The 22,063-nt window shown below is 38.2% G+C and overlaps 2 protein-coding genes across 3 annotated transcripts in view; one reads left to right on the top strand and one right to left on the bottom strand.

Annotated features, from left to right (window-relative positions):
* The window catches only part of PKL (chromatin remodeling factor CHD3 (PICKLE)), a 94,280-nt gene that overhangs the window by 60,376 nt on the left and 11,841 nt on the right, over positions 1-22,063 (bottom strand). The gene's annotated exons all lie outside the window — the stretch shown is intronic.
* CTC1 (conserved telomere maintenance component 1) lies at positions 1,610-21,940 on the top strand. Of its 2 annotated transcripts, XM_087333054.1 has the most exons (21): positions 1,610-1,831; positions 2,365-2,953; positions 3,290-3,739; positions 3,809-3,879; positions 4,175-4,293; positions 5,136-5,210; positions 5,291-5,381; positions 9,867-9,929; positions 10,034-10,111; positions 10,629-10,811; positions 10,964-11,068; positions 14,399-14,707; positions 14,789-15,127; positions 15,207-15,323; positions 18,415-18,765; positions 18,840-18,931; positions 19,015-19,231; positions 19,799-19,913; positions 20,655-20,959; positions 21,044-21,439; positions 21,626-21,940. In XM_087333054.1, the coding sequence occupies exons 1-20, from the start codon at positions 1,667-1,669 to the stop codon at positions 21,215-21,217; spliced, it is 4,008 nt and encodes a 1,335-aa protein (XP_087189180.1). In that variant the 5' UTR covers positions 1,610-1,666; the 3' UTR covers positions 21,218-21,439; positions 21,626-21,940. The 2 variants fall into 2 exon arrangements, with proteins under 2 accessions (XP_087189180.1, XP_087189179.1); XM_087333053.1 differs by having other exon boundaries at positions 3,290-3,879; positions 5,303-5,381.

Consider the following 22,063-nt stretch of genomic DNA (forward strand, 5'->3'; position numbering starts at 1 on the left):
TTTAAAGGTTTTCCTAATATTGATTTTCCCTATATGTGTCGTAAGATTAGTTTGTATTTTGCATTTATTCAAACCATTCATGCATAAATCGTGCTTTAGGGGAAACTTTTGCATAAAATATTTTAAACTACCATTCAATGGGGACAACACAAACCTAATTGTCTGGAATTCGTGCCCTACATTGAAGCCATTTGACAAAAGTTCAACTTTGGCATTGAAATATCACCTTGACACCAAAGCTTATTGTAAATGCAAAAATTGGGTCAAAACAAACCAAACTTTCATGAGAATGATGTCGTTACCAATAGTGTCGTTGATCAATGGCCAAACATGATACAATGATCACACTCTCATCGATGATATGGTATCAAATGGATGGCTACCTACGTTGCAAGGATCACACTCTTATCTATGACACGGTAAAAATTTAAAGTTCACAAAATATGTAAGAATGCTAGGTTAGACCACCTCTAATATAAGACAACGCACTCATGGTTGTTGTGGATGCTAGATTGGACTAACTTTACTAAACACGAATCATGCCACATGGATACCATATTGGACTACCTCTACCAAACGCCATGGAGGGCGCCAAGTCACCGAGACCATCTATACTAGACACCAAGACATGTGTGTGGATGCTATGTTGGACCACCTCTATTAGATAATAAACATGCCATATTGATGAGGAGTTGGATCACCACTATCAAACAAATAGAGAGACTAACTAGGGGACAAAAGTCTCATATGTGTAGCTGACGTTGATGCTTAGATGTTGAATTGAACCATCTATACTATACTACTAAGACATGTGCATAGATGTTAGGTTGAACCACCTCTATAAGATATTAGACATGCCATGCAAATAAAAGTTGAATCACCATAACTAGACAGTAGGGAGGTTAACTAGTGGACACAAAGATGGACCACATGTACCAAGGGTGGCACATACATACATGGTCCGCAAAGATGGTAGGGTTTAGGTTGGACCACATGTGTGGACAATAAAGTTGGGCTCCTTTGCCTAGACACAACATACATGTGGCGTCGTTGATGCGAGGTCCGACGAGCGCTACACATATGTTAAGACATTGCATGGGATGGTTGGATGTGGTCACTATCTGGCAGACATAAGAGCCATCATCATCACACACACATTTGGCGATGGACATACATACATACATACATCCAAGACATCATCATTAACAATCGGCAATGGTTCGGTTTGAGAGGGTCCAAACCGTTTAATTTTTTTGAAACTTGAACCAAACCAAACCGATAAACATTTTCTAAACCGTTAAACCATTAAACCGTAAAAACCGTGGTTTCGTGGTCCGGTTTCGGTTTTCAACATAGATCAAAATTTTATTTTTTAAAAATTTATAATATTTCATTTAAATTTTTTTTAAGATGTTCCTAAAATGTGAGAATAAGAAACCGTTAATAAAAACCTAAACTTGAACCGAGCCGAGCCATTGAAACCGTTAAACCGCGGTTTAGCGTGTTCGGGTCGGTTCAAACCGAACCATTGCCGATTGTTAATCATCATTAGAGATACACAAGTCGTCTTCTTTCCTTTTGTTATCTGCCTGCATCTTCTTCTTTCTTCGTTGCTTTTGGCGGGAAACGCAAGGCCCTCATCTCATCCGAAGAAGGAGACGCGGGGATGGAGACCATGATCACAGTGAGGGAGCTCCTGTGCCATCGCTCGCCTCTCTCTTCACACTCCTTCCACTGCCACTCTTCTCAGAAACAACCACCATCGTCAAAGTCGCCGGAAGGAGATTCAGTCGAAGAGCGCATTACTCGAAAACGAAAACGGCCAGACGTGGTAAGAAACTCCTTCTCTAAGTTTTTGTTTTTGTGCCGCTATCGTCTTTTGTTATGCCAGGAATCAATCCGAGTTCTTTTGCTAGGATTCGAACTCTAATTCGTGCTTAGAGTCCAATCCTATTTGTTTTGGTAAAAATAAGACGTGGACATTTTGTCTAGGAATCCAAACCTAAGATTTTCAACAGGGAATCAATCTCTAAAACATTCTGTTAGTGATTATATCCTATTTTTTCGTAGTAATGAAACCGGAAATGTCATTTCTAGCAAAATCAGATCGTAATTAAACCCCGATTTTGTTTGCTAGCTATCAATCCTTTGAGTTCTGTGCAAGGAATCATACTCGATAAGTTTCTGATTGGAATCAAACCATGAATTAAACCGTAAATAGAGTTCTGACCTTCAAATTTTCTGTGAGGAATCAAATGCAAATATTTTTACCTAGGATTCACGCTGAAAACGAAATCTGATAGGATGAGCTAACCCTAAAATTGTGTGCTAAGATAGTAAAATTATAACTTCATTGTTCTGCAGAATCAGCCATCGGCTTCAAAAGAAATTCTCCTGGATTTATTAAAGAATCCATCAGTGCTTGTTGGGCGAATCCAGCTATGGAACGCCAGTTCTCATTCTTCATCACAATGTTCATATTTGGATTGCCTGGCATTCTCCGATGATTCTGATACCATATGTTGCATTCTGCAAGCGATCAATCCTCAGTTTCTTGGAAAGCTCGTACAAATAAAGTCGTGGTCTTTTATTCCAAGAAGAGGAGAAAGAGGGAGAAAAGGAAAAGAAGGAAGAGAATGTAAAGATGGAGGAAGAGGTTGTTTAGAAATAAGATTATTTGAAGTAATAGATGAAATAGCTTCAGCTGAATGCTCAATTTATTTGAATCATGAATTGTCATCTTTGCCTAACTTTGTGATGGAAACTCCTCCCTTTAAGCAGAAAAAGAAAACAGGAAAAAATCGTATAGTTCTCACTGGATTTATTACATTCATCAGTCCTCCTTTCGCTATTCCCTGTGGTGAAATAAGAGGGAATGATACATTTTCTAGAGCGGAGACGTGTGGATTGACTGAATCTGATCAGCGCTACAAGAAGATGACTTTATCAAAAGGTAAAGTAGACCTTCATTTATCAAAAAGTTTAGATAGGTCAATCAACATATACCTTTGCATCATAGTTAAATTGGTTTGTAAATGTGTATCTGCAGCTTCCAAATTTGTAAGCTGATTCTGGAATTGTGCAAGTGTAAATAACACCGAACTCTAATTTCTTGTAGTACATTGCAAAAGATACTTTTAAAAGATCAGAATGATGTTATTAAGGATGTGAAAATTGCACTAAATTTGAGTATCTTTTTCAGACACTGTTGTAGATACTTAAAAAGATGGTATGATGATACCTAGGATGTACAAATGATTTTTTTTTTTTTTATCGACAATTGCTGCAGGCATTATAAAAGATCAGAACAACAATGATGATGATATTAAGGATGTGGGTGCATCAAAAGCATTAGATGCACCACTTCTTGGTTTCTTTGTAGGGTTAACTGCTTGTAATCCCACACTTAATTGTGTAACACCGAGGGAATGCATCCTAACCAACACAAACAGCACAAACCCTAAAACATTGATGGGATGTATATGCTATATTTACTTTTCGGGGTCACCAGCAGCTTGGCGCCCGATACTGTTGGCCTTATCTGGCAGATTTGTTTCTATCTCAGATTTGAGGAGAAAAATTCTCATGGCTGGAAGGAATCGGACAAAATATAGCACTTATGCAGCCACAAGAACTAGCATCGTTTCGTTGCTATCTATGGATTTATTTACAAATATGCAGGGATCTGACCATTGTGATTTCTTGCGGAAACATAACAACCAACAGAATGTGTATAAGGGTAAGCATTTGGCATCATACATTGGTGTAGTGACTGACATGTTCATAAGAGGAAGATTATTGGAGCTAGATGGTTGCATCTGGCTTCTCTTAATTCATCAGCCGCTGTCTCAAGTACATGGTCTACGAGTTGGTGCAACTGTAAGCAGCATTAAACACTTCTTTTTTAAAAATTAGTGTATGCTTCTATGTATTGTGTAAGGATGTATTGGGATGATTAGAATTGAGCTGCTCAAAAGCTGATCAGTTTTCATATCTGCATGGGTCTTTATTTTAAAGATTTTTTTATCAAATCTTCTATGGTCTTTATTTGTACCCTTTGAGGATATGTGGAAGAGATGTGCTATGTATATTGTAATGGTAGTAATGAAAGTTCATTAAATTTTAGAATGGTACAAAGTATCTTATTGAAATTTCAACAGTAAATCTGGTATAGGTTGCTGCCCATCATGTTCACTTTCTCAAATTGAAGAGCTCTTTCGAGTGTTCTCTCCTGCTGGCAACCTGTTCAGTATCTCATGTAGTGGTCACTCGTTTTTCTCCCTATAGAACTTTGTAAGATTCAACTATATTGCTTGTTTGTTTTTATTCAGTCAATGGATTGCGATTGAAACGTCAAAAATTTAGGAAGCTCTTTTAAAAGACATTGATATGAATCATGATAGGGCCCAATATGTTGGAGGGTGGCAGCTCCAGCCCTGCACTCTCTTTCATATTTATTATCTTTGTACTACATTCTCTCTTTTCTTAGATTCTTCTCTCTCTAGAATCTGCAACTCTTTAAATGCCTTCTCTCTCTAGAATCTGCAATGCTTTAAATGCCTTTTCTCTCTTCTACCTTTTCCAAGATATTCCTAGTTTTTTGTACCTGTTTGGTAGTACAAGAGTCACTTAACTACCAAACAGCCATTTCACCCACATTCCCCAATTTTGTATAAATAGGCTATACCAGCCTCTTTTGTATAAGTTTTCATTTTCTTTTTTGCTACTTAAAACAAGCTCTATTCCTTGGCTGTGTCTCTACTCTTTGCAACCATTTTTTCTGCTGCTGTCTAACAGCCTTCTCACAGCTTGGCTGTGCCTATTTTGTTTTAAGTCTTCCGCTGCTGCTATTAACAGCTTTTCTCACACAGTACTAGTTATGTTATTAAATACACAAATAACATTAGATAGTTAAGAGATAATGAAGATCCATTTAAAAAAATGAGAGTTATGTGCTAATGGGCTGAGAGAGAGAATAAATAGCAATTCATGAAGAGTTTAATGAAAAATATTGGAAGCTCTCAAAGAACTCTTGACTACATTAAAATAAAGGAATAACATAGATGGAACATCCTTAAAAGTATGGGACTCTCATCGTCGTGATTATATCTTTAGTCTTGAGGTCATTTTTTCAGATATGCTGGAAAATGGGACGTACAAAGTTGTCTTGGTCGCTTCATTGAGTCCTTATCCTTCCTATCAGCCTTCAGGTAGAACTTCTGGTCCTTGTTTTGAATTCTTTGTTTCTTCTTTATGAGTATCCAAGATGTTTGTCTAAAATATGCGGAAGTCAATTTTGTAGGGCATTGCAGATAATAACAAGCTTTAAATTGAAGTTTGAATGTTTCTACAATGAGAAAGAAATATTGGGATCAAAAAAGGTGTGTTCGATAATCATTGGTTTCATCCATCTTTATGTCTTCTGCCCTACAGATTCTAAATTTGTCATAGCAAATTCATGTAGAAGTGGGATTCTTTGCGCATGTTATATGTGGATATTGATTAGCAGAGTGAATTACCTCTAATTGAGGTGTGCAAACAGAAGGGGTAGAAATGCCATGGCAAAGTATTTGGAAGTGACAAATTGGTGATGGATGGGATCACCTCATCCACTGGAACTTTATCAGGCATTGGTGGAGACTGGGCATCCTTGGGGGCCAGGGTAGTAGCGTTGGGGCAAGCTTGGATAGTTCAACGCCTTTGGGTGGAATGAGAGCAGTTGCTGGATGGGCTTCTATGTGGCTGGGTCACTTTTATTCCCACCTGGACCCAGGTTGTTGAACCTCAGTAATTGTGTCCACATCCAACTTGTGGTAAGCCTGTTCAATGTCTTCCGTTATCGTGGATGTTCAAGTGGGCTTGTCATGATTTAGGTTGCTGCCAGTGCATTATGTCGCCCTTGAGAGTGGCCAGTCTTTAATGTAGATTGGCTGTCGGAGAGGAAGAGTGTGCATAGATCATGATATACGAGTGCTAGTAGCTTTGGAGTGCTTGACAATCACTCCTGATGAAGAGAGAGAAAAACATAGAGAAGAGAAAAGAAAGAGAAAGAAATGTTATATTATAACATTAGGAGAACAATACCAACTTCGTAGACTCCAACTAAAAACTCAACTACATAGAACTTTTTTCTTTCAATGACTCTAAACAAAAAATTGACTTCCCTTCTTCCCCCCTTCTACCAAGTCTCTTCTCACTTCTTGTAGACCTTCTATTCTTCCTCCTTCCTAATTGCTAAGAATACCCTCCTATTTATAGGTTTTTGGTCGCGTTATTCTTGCTTTTTTCTTTTCTTTTCTTTTAAATATCCTCGAGTTATGGAAGGCGTTTTTTTATATCACTATTTCTCCTCTGTCAGCCCAATTTTGTCATACAAGACTTTTTTGGAAAGCTCTTGTTGTTAACTTTTTTATGAATATTTTCTTTTGAAATTTGGATATCGGATGAAGAAGTTATGAACTTTTTTCTCTACCTAAAGCTTCATATCCACACCTTGCTTTTTTCTGCTTCTTTTTTTACTGCTTTTTTCTATATTTGAAAAACACATCTAACTTTATATCCCTTCTATTTCCTTCCTCCTTTAATGCTTGATCCTTTCATATTGCTCTTTATTCTTTAGACATTTTAGCATCCAATGTATTTGCAACAGTCTTTTCTTATGAACAAAAACTGATTTCACAACTCTCACCTGATTTGTCAATGAAAGTGTTTATGAAAATCCAGCCCTGGCATATGGTTTTAGAAAGAAGAAAGAGCTCTGGTCAAAGGGAAGATGTGTGTTTGGTGTGATGCACCTAGCGTCGACACAAGTTCCCTCTTGAGGAGTATAGCTGCTGTTGTACATGATTCCAGAACCTCTTGATTCAGACTGCGGTGCCCTGAAAAAGGTGATGCAACTATGTTGTGAATTGCAGCCATTGGGATCATAGTCCCGTGGAGTCTCTCCTTGGTATCATGAAGCACATGCATTTGAACCTGGAGCTTCTCTGAACATATATACTTTGAACAATGACCTTGTTCAATCCTTGATAAAACACAACCAGACAAAGAACCATCTTTCTTCTTAGCGATGAAGTCGGCTGCAGCAATAGGGGTCTTGAATGTTGGATAAATTCACTCTCCAAACTCTCATCAATATACCCTCAAAGAACCTTGAACTCGGATGGTGAAATTATAAATTGGCCCCTATGATGGCTTCTTCCCAGGTTGCAAATCAATAGGGCAATCACATGGGCGATGCTTCAGATCATGCTAGCCTTCCCTATATTGAAGACATTTGCAAATGCTGGAACCAATGCGTGGAGGCTGTTGTTTAACAAATGGAACTATGATATTGCTACGGGTTAAATCGTTTTAGGCAGTTGCATGAATGCTTCCAGAGGATTGTTAGAGATGTATGATCTTTTTGGCGTGTTGGCATGGACTTTGAGAAGAGTGTATGTAATTGGTTGGTCGGTGGATGTTATTTTGCTACAGTCATGGGACATAAGATGCGCTGTTGCTATCCATTGAGAAACTTTGTTGTGTTACCCTAGTGGTTGATGGCTATCTTCGACTATCACAATGGGTTTGGGCTACATATGTCGATGTGAACGACAGTTAACTATCCTGTTCTCCATGATCTATGAAAATATGCTTAAACTCACAACTTGCTATCTACGAGGTTTAGATTATTCTGTACTACCTTAGGACCTCTGATTGCCTTTCTACTAGTATCATGCTTTACCTTAAAACACTTTTGCATTAGAGACTTATATCCAAAGCAAAGGTACTCAAGATTAGTTGTATAGGGACATATTCTTGGTATGTTGAAATGTGAGAATGGTTCCAATAAAGTGGCATAGATATAAATGCACCACCCTCGTTCTGATATAGCTTGAATTGTCTATGCTTGAACTTGACCAAAGGGGAATAGATTTAAAGTGGTCCAAACTGATAGAATATCATAATTAGATAATGAAAGAATGCGGGTCAGACTCCTAGTGCCACTTATTTGGAAGATGGTTCATTATAAGTCTCTATTTTTACAATGTTGCAGGATGGATTTACCTGGAGGCCCTTTTTAGATACATTTCCCTCTTTTGTGCTGTGTAGTGTATGTGGGTCATGTCCCTAGTGCCGCTTGGTATGAAGATGGTTCATGATAAGTCCCGATGTTTACACTTGTTGCATTATTGGATATGCTTCCTGGCCCTATTTGGATACACTTCCTTCTTATGTGATATGTAGTGTTGTTGGTGAACTCATGATCTCTTCAGGTTAGCCAAAGATTGAGACACACAAATATGCACGCAAACTGGAGGAAAGATATGCCAATTGTGCCATTGGGATTTGGAATCATAAAAACACCGTGTTTGCCATCATCATAGGAATACGAGTGGTCCTTGGAACTCTTATTGCTAGAAATCAAGAGACAGATAAATCGTTAGACAATAGTATGGTCACAAAGCAACATCTAGAGCCAATAGTATGGTTAGACAATAGTATGGCCAAAGAACCCTCACAACCTTCCTTAGAGGATCGTTGCCTCTCTTGTCCTGTTATAAGCTTTGGCATTTGACCGCTATCTAAATCATGCTCAGGTGAAACGCTTAAGGTTGGTGCATTAGTTAGAAAGTTCCTCATTTTAATGAGTGGTGTATCTAGAGCCTTAACTATTCTAAAACCATGTGCTATAACCATGTACTATAGATTTCAAAGTACCTATGTAATTAAGGACCTCTTGGAAACATATGCCACAACTCCAATAGGTGACTTGTTGGATGGATAACATTCCCTTCGCTTGGCTCAGCTCCAATTTTTGGGCATCCTCTAACTGCTGGCACACCGTTTTCACATCATCCCTATTTCTAAAGAGACAATTGGGGCTGTTTTCATCCTGAACAAATGTTCACAAATCCCTTGTATTTGTCACATCCACTGCCTTCAGTAAGAGTATTACCCTATCCAATCCAAGAAGAGGTTGGTCAAGTACTGGGAGTTGTCCAAACCGTTTCTCAACTCCCTCAGCACTGCCATCACCATAATCTTCCTCCCTTCGCTTCAATCCCCTCGACAAAGTCGCACTAAGTCATACTTGTCGATGAACTCCTTGAGCAATGCCCACTTGAATGCTACCCAAGTGGTGTGGAGGATGTACAGTTCCGCAATCTGACTTTGTAAAGTCATTGGCTTTATTTGGCCAAAGCAACTGATGTTGCTTGCTTCACAAATACTTCTCTGTTTCCTTTTGTGATTGTATAACATGAGGAATTTGGGGATGTTTTGGTTGTCAAATCGATTGATCATATCAACGATCTTGTTGAATGCATTGCCCACACTTCAATGATCTCTTCAAACTTATGTGCCGCAACATTTTTCATTCTCAAGATTTCTGTTTGTTGAGCCACCAACACACCTTGTGGCCTCTTTTCCTTCAGGCTTACCAAATTTGTGTTGTGAAAACACGTGGGTATGTGGTGGTTGAGTTGGAACCATGGGGTTCTTAATTCTGAAGATGCAAGTCTTTAGAGCAAAACTCTTAGAGGACGTGATTGATTGTTCAATAAGGAGTATTCTCAGGTAAAGTACCGTAGAAAAAGGAGCAAGAGGTATAAAAACATTTCATGATATCTACTGTGCTCTAAGGCAATTTTGCTAATTCAGATACATTTATATTGTTGTTTGGTTGTCATTGATTTAATCTCTTGTTCAGTCTAAGTCTATTTTGGCTTCTTAAGTGACAGTATACTTGCCAAAGATCTTTATGTGGAAGGAGAAGCAATATGTGCAAAGATCCAATGAAGCTGGCTTATTGCTTTTAATTTCACTATAACTTGTTGCAACTCATGCTAGTATTAACTGTTCTTGATTATTTGGCTGATCAGAGCAGGGGTATTGCAGAAAATTATATCAGAAGCGTATTTAATTTTGATGCTTCCCAATTCCGTGTGAGTCCGATTTTAAAAAATAAATTAAATTGAGAGGCTGATAAATATTATCATTTCTTTTACCTTGCTTATTGTAAACTTATTCATTGTTTTTCTACTTGTAGGATGTCATCAGTGAATTCTTTTCTCACAGTGCATCGTGCTCGCTATCTGGATCTGATTGTGACCACTTCACATTGCAGGTGTTGGTCTTACCAAACAATAGGCTGTCTGCTTTAATCACTTGGGTTCAATATTTCATATTGTACAATTGAATGATGTCTTTATGTTAACTTTTGGTTTTTTTGTTATTCACCATTGCGAACAAGAAATATTTCATACCTTTGCAACTTTCTTGGTTTTATTGGGCTATTTTGAGTCCCTGATATATAATAAAGAGGTTTTGCTACGCATATACACCACACTTGTATCCACACATACACACACACCCACACCCACACCCACACCCACACCCACATATATGTATATTCTAAAATATGGAATGAAGGAAACCTGGAAGCCATTTAGATGATTATTTCTAAGTCTAGGATCCTTGTGAAACCTGGAAATGATCAATCCTACTTGTACTTGTCAGGCTGTTTTTAGTAAAGTGTTTTATGTGTTGCTGAAACAGTATTTTTAATGAAATTTCCATGTTCTTGTCAGCTTGTTTTTGCCAAAATACTTTATGCTTAGTTGAAGCCCTGTTTTTGCTGGCAGGTTCCTCCAATCGATAATTTTTGCAAACAGATTCATACTATGTGGCTTGACAAAAACTCATATGTATGGAAACAAGAAAAGGAAAGATTGGAAGGAAAGCACTCACCAGTGCTGCAGAACAGTTTTTTCAGGAGGGTGTTATCCAGCAACATGATTGGTGTTGCTTTAATTGGCTTTTTACAGGTCTATTTATAACCTTTTTCAATGCTAATTTGCATCGATTCATTTATTCTTGATTAATAAGTTATGCCCACTATTGTATATTTGATTATCAAATCAACATCCTTTTTAGGTCCCTATTTTTGCAACCTTCTTCGCATCTTCTGTCATTGCAGTTCTCTAAGGTTTCCGGAAGACTTCAATTGGTTGATGCAACAGGAGCAATAGATGTGGTTATTCCTGATCTAGAAACCTCAGAATGCTTTCAACAATTATGCCAGGTAAAAACTTAGTTATGTCCAGTTATGATATTGACACCTTGAGATTATTATGTTCTGTGTGGTGAATTATGTTGATTATAGAAAGCATACCTAGTGTAGTATACGTGCTGGTCACGTGAGAAAACTTTTATATATACCAGCTTAAAATTAAACTAAACAAGAACTAAGTTTCTTAGTGAGGCTCAATGCCTTTAAATGCAAAATTGAGAGTGAGTTTTGTAAACAGAAATAGTGGCAGGTTAAGAAAGTCAAATGAAATAAAGGCTGGAATAAAGTAAATATAGAGAGAGAAACTAGGAGAGTGAGATTGTGGAAGGGAGAGATTAATTCTGGGACTCACCCTCCATCACCGCCTCTCAACTCTAGAAGGTGCACCTACATTGAGTTAAGGAGCTGATCAATAGTGTCCCTAGGATGTGGCTTGGTAAAGGGGTCAACCCTATAGTTCTAGTGGAAGAATAGTTCAATCTGATGAAATGAGTAGCAACAAACCCATTAACAAAATATTGGCAAACTTTAATGTGTCTTGTTCTACCATAGAAGGAAAAATTCTGTCTAATGCACAAGCACTTTGTCTATCAATGAGAACTTAACAAGGAGTGGCTTTTGGAATTCTAAGATGGTCATGGATTTGTATTACCCAAAAGAGTTCACTATGGGAGAAAATGTCTCCTCATAGTCCACTCCTTCCACATAGGAGACCTGTTTTGCAACTAATCGAGCATTGTGTTCGTCCACTGTACCATCTACATGCTATTTGGTTTTGAATATGCATTTGAGACCAATGACTTGTCTTTTATGAGGACGTAAGACCAATTCCAATGTCTGATTCCTCTCAAGAGAATGAAGCTCTACCTCCATGGTTGCCTTCCATTCAGGAAGAGCAAGTTCTGTTGCTTTAGTAGGGTTATGTGTTTGTAGTGCATTACGTAGTACTGCAAAGTTGCATGCGTTCTGAGGCCATTGGGATTTATGAGCTCTTGTGAGTGGTGTAAATGACATGGCTGCATGTTGATGATCAACATCAGAAATATGTTTATAATGAAGTGTTTTCCATAGCCATGGGGGAAGTTGATGTGAAGGGCTATGTTCTTAGCAATAGGAGATAAGAATAGGGAAAGTTGACATAGAGGATGAGCTTTCAATAGTTGAAATAGAAGGAGGATGAAGGTTAGATGGCTGAAATAGAGGATGGAGTTGGAACCTCCACAACAAATTCTGGAATAGTTCTTTAGTTGTTAGGTGAATCTAAATGACAGTTTTAGTTTGAGAGTTCCATAATCGATGCCTTTGAATTGCTGCTATACTCAAGAAACTTGGATTTCTAGCTCAATCACTTCCAAGTTAGAGCTATCATAGTAGACACCATGTTTGGTAATATGAGAAACTGAGAGTGGTTTAGCTGAAAGGCAAGGTATATTTAATACACTCTGAATCATAGTTGGTTTTCGACTTGGTAAAAAACTCAAGAATACACTTCCATGCAGGAAGCCGTAAGACTTGGAATATCTCCAATAGATATTTGTGAGTTATGTGGCTGTATATCAGGCAAGATACAAGTGTGATGAGTCATATAACTTGTGCAACCGCTATCCATAATCCAATCATCAAGGAGGATGTGTTTTAGCTAGTCGTAGAGTAAGATTTAACACTGATGCCTAAGAATACTGTTTCTCTGGTTGTATGGTTAGTGTTGGGCATAGATGGGTGGAGTCCCAATAATCATCGAGGCATTATGCCAATTCCCTAAATGAAGTTATTCAAGGTTGGCACTTACATCATCAAAAGAACTTGCTGAACATGGAGATAATCATGTGTATCAAATGTGTCTTATACTGGGCAATCTTCCTACAAAGAGACGTGGGATGATCCATGTTATTTTGTTCACCTCACAACCTTATCTTGTATCACCCCTACAAATATATTCGAAGAGGGAGTAGTGGGAAGAAGGGAAATTGTGTCATAAAATGCCTTTAATCTTTCTCGGAGCTTGGTCATCAAGCGATGCACAATCTCTTCTTTGTTGCTCTTGCTTCATAAGGAAAGAAGTTGCATTTGAGAGAGACAAAATCTGTGATCTACTCCATAATTATAAGCATTAGAAACTTAGACATTGGCTCTCCAAAGCTAACATTTGAGACAAATTGGCTCTATGATACCTTTATTGGAATGCGTCTCACAACTCTTTAGCTATCTTGTCATCTTTGCCAATAAATTGACTATAGAGTTGAGGATTTCTGTTGTAGAACATGAAATCATAAGCATGACCATCTTTCCTGTCTCAAAGATAGATAGTTTGGTATCCCGAAAAGAGTCAATTGCAGGATCTGTGGGGGCTCATGATAAAACAATAGAATTAGTCTTAGGATTGGCAGCAAGGTCACCTATGCAATTACAAATGTAGATAGATGTTTCCATCAAGAGTAGATTGTTTGGGAAGTTGAACGGCGGAATATAGTGGCTGCGGAAGCCACGGAATTCCTCGTCTAAAGCTATAAACGAATTGTTGAAATTAGATGCAAGGGCTGCCTATTCCTACCTAAATTAAGTGGGACTATATATTACTGTTTGGTGAGCATTCTTTGTAGGATGGAAACTGATAAAAGGAAATAGAGGGTTGGCTGCAGAATGAAAACCGAGTTGAATGGGAGAAAACATTATGAGTGGAGGTTATAGAGACCTTACAACTCTCGTACCATGTGAGAAAACTGTTATGAACAATAGTAAGGTACCAAAGAGGCTAGCAGCAGTTTAAAAAAAACTAAACAAGAACCATATTTTGTAATAATGAGAGTGGGTTTGGCCACAAAAATGGGAGCTGCAATAAATATGCCTAGGAGCATAATGTGTATAGTACGTTTGATGAACATTACATCATAGGAAGAGCCTCAGGCTCTATTAAAAGGATATTGAGGCAAATATGCGCAGAAGAACTCTTGGTCAGCCTCTTGGTTGTATGCAAGAGTAGCCAGCATTGTGGAGTTTATGCACTCTGTGGGTGGCTTTGTAACTGAATCATGGGAGATGCACTTTGTGGGTGGCTTTGTAACTTAATCATGGGAGATGGTTTTGTATGTTTCTGGACTTTCCTTGTGAGTCTTTTTTCCTTTTTAGGAAAAAGTACAGAATACTTCAACTTGCTCCAGCTTCCATAGTTTAATGAGGTTGTCTTAGATTCAATAAATGAATCAACAGATGCATGTTTTCTGAAGCTCTAAAAGGACAATACGGCATATGTTTATGCATTTTGATTTTAGCTGTATTTTGATGGAAATGGATATGTAATCTTCATTAAAATGGATCTGATCTGTAATCTTTTGTACAATGCAGGTTACAATATATGATCTTATCATCGAAGGCTATGTGAAGCCATTGACTAATAGAAAATTTGCCACCAAGGACATTCCACTGTCTTGGCATAATATTCTCAAAGGAACCACAGGAAATATAGGAGTTTTTACGTTAATGTCATTCTACTTAATTTTTCGCATCAAAGAGGTGCACATTATGCAACATATGAAAAATATTAAGCTCAGTAAAGGCAGTAATGAGGGCAGACAGATAACAGACGATGATAAAAATTATGCGTGCAACTTTTATATGCTACTTGTCTTGCATAAATATCCATTGAGGATCAAGGTAAATTTTCTTGGCTTCTATGGGTCATTGTGTGCTGCAATAATTTTTGTTTACATTTCTGATAAGTTACTTTTTGTGAAGTCTTTTGAAAAATCAACAGATAAAACCAATATAAGCTTCTGTCTTGAGGCAGTCAGACTTCCTTATACTCTGTGCATGCTCCATCAGCTCAAAGGTAATGAAAAAATAGATGAATTTCAGGGCTCTTGTGTACTTTGCACCGCATCTAGATTATGCCAGACAAAACAAAGCTCCACAGTTCCTGGCATATTGAGGAGAGCAGTGGATCAGAAACAAAACTATGGAGTGTATGGCTATACACATCATCACGCTGTGCTTAGAAAAGGAATTATATGCAGTGAACCGAAAGTTGAAAGGGTACTACTTCAGTTCAGGAATAGGGATTTTGGATTTCATCAGGTATTCTATTTCACCTTATGGCAACAGACCAACTGTGAGGTTGTAAATATTGGTGTTAATACTTGATTTTTTTTTGTAGGGTATTAAGATTGGTCAATATTATCTCATGGAATGCTTACCACCTTGTGCGGTGGTAACAGTGGATACAGGCAACCGTTTTTTAAGCATGGTGGTTGAGTATACCTCTGATATTCAGGTATCCTCTGGCCACATGTGTTGCTCAATGTGTGCATAGCACCCCATTTTTGTAAAGGATAGAAATCCCGAAGGAAATGTTTAATTTGAACTCAAGTTGAGAAACAAGAGGGTTTATTTGTTAAGAAAATAAATTGATGAAATCAATCTAAGCTACTGCCTGGAGGCAATCAGACTTAAACTGTGTGCAAAGGCTAATGAAAAACTGTGTGCATGAACTTCAGGGTTCTTTTGTACTTCGCCTCATTTGTAAATTATGCCAGTCAAAACAAAGCATCAAAGTTCCTGGCATATTGTGGAGAGCAGTAGATCAGAAACAACAGTGTTGGGTGTATGGCTATACATATCATCACACTGCTGAGAAAAGGAAATATAGGTAGTGAACCAAAAGCCGAAAGGGTACTGTTATAGGATTTCATCAGGTATTCCATTTCACTTTATGGCAACGAACCAACATAGTTGAAGATGTAAGATTCACACGTAGCACGTGTTAGGAATATGTCTCTCCAATGGGAGAAGCCGACTGGTCGGATTGAGCCGACAGTAGAAGACAAGGGGAAGCCGACTAGTCGTGCCGATGTCGTGTGGTTTTTCACACACGATATGAAAACTAGTAAAACAATTATTTAAGATTAGCTTAATGTATTCGTATGGAAAGATAGATGTCTTCAAGAGTTTCATAACGTATTTTACTACGCATGAAACGGATAAACAAGTATCGAGTTATGTGAGTGTGAAGTTTGAAGAAAAAAAAGAAAAGACAAAACTGTGAGCTATCCCACATAGATAGGACAACATTGGAACCCAGGATATATAAGGGAAACCAAAACATATTCATTATATCAATGTGTGGAGCACACAATGTTCAAGGTGACTTGCGCTACACTGTGTGGTGTGCACGTTTCGGACGTACACGCGTGTGCACGGCCGTGTGCACGCTTCGGGCATACGCGCGTGTGCACGGCCGTGTGGACGTTTCTGGCGTACGCGTGTGCACGACCGTGTGGACACTTCGGGCGTACACGCGTATGCATTGGCGCGTGGACGTTTTCGGGCGTACGTGTGCACGGCCTCGTGGGATGCGTGTGTGCGGACGAGCGCGCGGATGCGTACATGGTGCGGTCAGGACGCGCGTGTGCGGATGTGTACACGGTGCGGTCGGGATGCGCGCGTGCGTGCGTGCATACACTACGCAGTTGGGACTTTTGCGCGCGGACGCGTCTACGGTTTGGTTGCGACGCACGTACGGATTGCGCATGGGCTAAACTTTATGGATGATTGGGTCATTCGGCTGAATTATACGGACGGTCGCATGCAACTAAAAGCCAAGGCCATGCAACTAAAAGTAAAAGGCATGCAACAAAAAATGGAAGCATGCAACTAAAAGTAGAGGCCATGTAACTAAAAGTGGACATGCAAAGTAACATTGGGAAAGAGGATCAACAAAGAGCTCGATATATGTTCCATTTTTTCCCTCTAGGTTTATTTTATTTTATTTTTTCTTTTCCTTCTTCTTTTCTCTCCCATTCCTTGGGGTAAGAGATCTCTCTCATATTGATATGGGACCACTCCTTACATGGTTGTTGACTCCTTCCTTCCAAGAATAATCTCTGATATTGATATCAGACCACTCCTTACATGGTTGTTGGCTCCTTCCTTTCAAGAATAATCTCTCATATTGATATCGGACCACTCCTTACATGGTTGTTGGTTCCTTCCTTTCAAGAATAATTGCTCATATTCATATTGGACCACTCCTTATATGGTTGTTGGCTCCTTTAAAAATTTTATCGCTCATTTTCATCTCCAACTCGTTGTAACAAGATTCTCGAATTATAAAAGAATATATTTTCTTATGCACTAAAGGAACGTTTTCTCTCGTCTACTCGTCTTATATGTGAATTTTGCTTGTGTTGTACGTGTTGCACTAAATCCTTCTATCCTTCTAGTCCAGAACCCCAGCGGTTCCACCTCGCGATCCGCCATAGCTGTGTGAGCTCAGACGCCAAGAGCCCTGCATGGCTGATACACTCTGTATAGAGAGAGTGTTGTATACTGTCTCCTTTGTATTCTCCCATGTATAGTGGATCTCTGTTCCTATGGTTTTTCCCATTTAGGATTTCCACGTAAAACTGTGTATTCTGTGCATTTGCGGTTTTCTGTTTCCGCCTATTGTGTATTGCACATTCGGTCTTCCTCACGAATCTTAGGTGATTGAACCCCATCTGCATGAGTATAGAGTTTCTGGTTTCTATACTCAATTGGCGAGTAACAGGGTTCTAAGTTCTAACCCGTACTTTCAATATCACAATTTGACACTCTGACCACTAACCTATACGTGTCCCCAAAGAGAAGAAGTGCTAACTTCCCATTCCTTCAGATTCAGAATGGGCCTACCCAATTTAGACACGTCCGTACCAGTTATCGGATTCAAACTGATAACCTGGAGCAGATTCAAAGTCTGTCATATCTTTTGGCTTCTTACCTGCCGCATATTCTCACTTGTGTAATTTAATAAATGTATTTGTTGTATTTACAGCTGGAATCATTTCTCTTGTAATGTTCAAAAATATCACTTGTCCCTTGCTTTCTAAACTGGAACGAGTTGCTGGTTACGAATTTACAGCTCATCCCATGGATCACTACTCTTGAGTCCTTTTTGGTGGCTTTGCATGACTTATGTCACTAACCTCCCACGCCAGATTTCAGGTGATTAAGCCCTCTGTAGATAAAATATGAGAAATCATAGAAATATGAAGAAAATGGTATATGGGAAGGACTAGATGCAAGAAGATCTGCGAAAATGGTATTTGGGAAGAACTCCCAATTACTTTGTTGTAACAATTCATAGATGTCTTTAATGAGAATGAGAATGTCTTATATCTCGGCCTTTTTAAAAGAGTTAGAGAATGAGAAGGAAGGTTTCCTTTATGTTCTTCTTCACTCTCTTTCTTCTCAATCATTGAGTTTTCAAGATGACAATATTCGGTAAGGATCATCTCTGTTCAAATATAATTGAAGTAAAGATTTATTTGAAACGAAATTGCGGTTCAAGGATTACTAATTTATCATGTCCCAATCACCTTCTGCAGGTGTCTCCCCTTGAAGCATCAGAGTTGCCATTGGTTGATATTATTTTAAAGGTTCCATTATCTCTTAAGCAGGGTTTTGATTCTATCCTAGAAGATGTGAGGAAAAATATTTCTCCAGTGTTATCTGTCAGTGAGGTACTCGAACGGAAGATATGTTACAGTGGAATTTATCATAGCACTGAAGAGCACATAGAGCAATCTAGACTTTTGAAGGGTTCTTTAATTTCCTTTATTGGTGTGATTGAAAGAATTGAACCATTTCCATTCATAAACGGTGGTTTTTCGACAAGTAATCATCATGAGAGCTTCTCCAAGATGCTTCTAGTGAGGGATGTAAATAGCTCATCATTGGTATGGGAATTTATCGTTAATGTCTGTTTTCATTTTGTTTTTAAATATGCATTGAGAATTCAATGTATATATAGGTAAAAGTCAAACTTGATCCTGATTATCATATTCTTCCTCCTGGATTTGGACCAACAGCAGTTGTGACACTGCATCGGGTTCTTTTGCAGCTGTAAGCTTTATTCCTTTAATCTCATTAAATAAAAAGCTCAGATTTGTAGTTCTCCAGCAAAAGTTTTTCTTCATTATTTGCAGATCTGCTGATGGAGAGATGATTCTCAATTGTATTTCATCTACATTAGTTGTAGTTGATAGCATTTCCTTGGACAGCTACATGGCACTAGATGGGACATTGATATTGCACAATGCTACTGCTCTTACACATAATGTGATGCAACAAGTGAATTCGATGAAGATTGATGCTATGTTCCGAAGTGATCATGTTCCCAATTTGCTTAAAATCCAATGCCAGGTAGGTTTTCTTCTAATTTGATGATAAAAATGAAAAATGCAGAATTCTGCTTTGCATTTCATACTTGACATACAAGTAATCACAAACTTGGCAAGCACTACTGAAATCTATTAACTCCAGCTGGTGAATAGATATGTTAAAGGAAAAAGCCTATATGAAGGGCCAGAGCATCAAATATTCCAGCTGCTGAAGAGACACACCATAGCCAATAACTAATGATGTAATTTCAAAAGCCTGTATGAAGGTTCACTGGTGATTGAAGACTTGTAGCAATGTTTGGGAATATTGGGTTAGATGTAAGCTGAAAACCCTAGAATGTGTGTAAACTCAGTTAGAGCTAACCTGAAAACTCTTAGATGTGTACAAACTTTGTATTTTGCGATATAATCAAAGGTACTGTAACACAAAACTGTTGAGGAGATGTCTCAGAAGTGAGATTTGGCATGAGTTACATATGTGCACAGTTTACCAACCAGATTAAACACCTTTAAAATCACTTAATGCATTTCTTGTAACTTTCCATGGTCAGATTTTTTTGTTCACTGACTTAAGTAACATGACTAGCAGATGGTGTCTGTGGAGTGGATTCTTTTTGAAAGGAACGAAGCTTTGGATTGTAAAGGAGAATACAGCACTGTTCAAAGCATAAATTATAGAGTTTCATATATGTTCTTTACTATAGGTTTGTTCAAATATCTTTGCTCTACCCTTTGTATCCCTTTCCTTTTTACTGTACGTGTTTGGTGCGCTACCTGATCTAATTTCTAATGACTAAAACTAATCAAAGAAGAGAGCATAATCATGCCCTACAGTAATATTGTTTTTGATTCAAGGGAAAATTCAAGTCCTTTCAGTTTCGCATTATTTTGCACCTTGTGTAAACAAAACATTAAATTGTTTAGATCTAGTGTGCACGAACAAGGCACTTATTCCCAAGGGTCCTTTTGCTATGCGTCTTTATGGGAAGCTATAAGATTTTAGTTAACATGTGTGGTTGCAAGATATTACTCATGACTGGTAGAAAATTTTCATCAAATGGACACTGTATCCAATAAACTCTATAAGATTTTAGCTAAGATGTGTCATTTGTTGAGATCATGTTGCAATATACTATCCATGACTTCTAGAAATATTCATTTAGCATAATGTGGTCACTCGAGCAGCTATCGCTGCTTTTTATGTTTCTGCAGGTTTTCTCATGTGGTCTTCTGTGTTTCACCAGGAGTGCATGCTGTCTTTTATGGTTTATCTCAGTGTTTCTATGGGCCATAGATGTTTTTAACATTATTTAGTGGCTGCTTCTACCATTTTCATGGTGTTTTCCTCTGCTGTTTTTAAGTGGGTTTAGATAATAACCCTGCTGTTAAGTGGTATTTGAACCAGGTGTATGCACTAATTAAAAGAGAGAAATGTGTCTTCACAGATGATGGCTCTGGTCTAATAAGATGTTGGGCAAAAGATGATGTGGCAGAAAACTTTCTAAACTTACCAGTACATATTGATCAGTCTCTCGAAAATATCATTTCATCTGAAGCCATGATCAATGCGAGACACTTGAATCTTCTCCTCAAGAAGTATGGCATGATCATGCTGCATTCTCTGGGTCATGCACATGACGTTTCCAACGACCGTATTATGTTTTATGATGGGAAAGATCGAACTTTAGACTTCGACGAACAGAAATTCTTGTATGCTCTTATTAGAAAAGCATGCCATGGAGTTTGTTTGGTGAGTTTTTCTATGTCCATCCTTTTTAACAGATCTCCAAATGGAACTCATAAATAATTTTAACTGAATATTCTGTTCATTCAGGAAATAATTGCTGAACATTCCGAACCAGAAACAACGCACAACTTTGGCCACATCGGTTGGAATAATTACACTGATTTACCTCACCTCCAGGCCATGAAAGTTAATACTCTGAATTATGAAAGTTATTTAAGTCTGCTATGTCAGGAACTTTCTGAAACCTTGAAACCTTCATAAGAATATTACTTAGGTTCTCACATAAAAGATGGTTTATGAATTTCTTATGAGCGGCTTACTGCTTCAATTCCATATAGTCGTATTGAGGAATGCAGCTTTGTGCTTAAAAGTGCCTCAGATGTGAAGGAAGCATGTCGTGTCATTGCATTTATGTGAACAATCCACTTGGGCTTGATACATTAGCAGCATTCAGCGCCATACTCTGAAGCTGATTCCTTTCAGGTAAGATTGAGCTGCTTATTGAGAGGTATTCGTTATTTTTCAAAAGAGAATAAAATTTTGTCATTTTGCATTGTTATAATGGATCATAATATAACGAGTTATTTCTCTTTATATAATCCCTCTCAATTTATGGTTATGCTTGATATCTTACCTTTTGGATAATTTGGAAATATTGGCCTCTTGCAGGCAGGTGATGATGCTTATAGGCTTCCGTGTGCTCATATATTGTTGACAATGGTTAGATCCTGTGACAAAACACTCCTCATGCACAAAAGACAAGATGCTGTCCGAATTGAATGCTATAGTTGAAGGTCAATGTTGCATATTTATGATGCTTTCCACCGGTGAAGGAAGATTTCATGTCTCACATAGGAACATCAAGTTTTAAGGAGCTTAATGAAAGATCAACAGCCACAACACTGTTCAACATTATGAGATGATAGAATTCTGTCATATTGAATGTGAAGGACTGGTCTATGCACAAAAGACAAGATGCTGTCCGAGTTGAATGTGAAGGACTGGTCTATGTGCAGGCTCTCAATTAATATATCTGAAACAGTCCCAAACCCATAAGATGAAGTGGACTGTCCCCAACGGTTTCACTTCATGCTGAACTGCAAGGCG

This window comes from Azolla caroliniana, unplaced genomic scaffold (genome assembly GCF_043228905.1).
Source record: "Azolla caroliniana isolate FFs.n. ecotype wild unplaced genomic scaffold, voAzoCaro1.0.p SCAF_17, whole genome shotgun sequence".
NCBI classification, from domain to species: domain Eukaryota; kingdom Viridiplantae; phylum Streptophyta; class Polypodiopsida; order Salviniales; family Salviniaceae; genus Azolla; species Azolla caroliniana.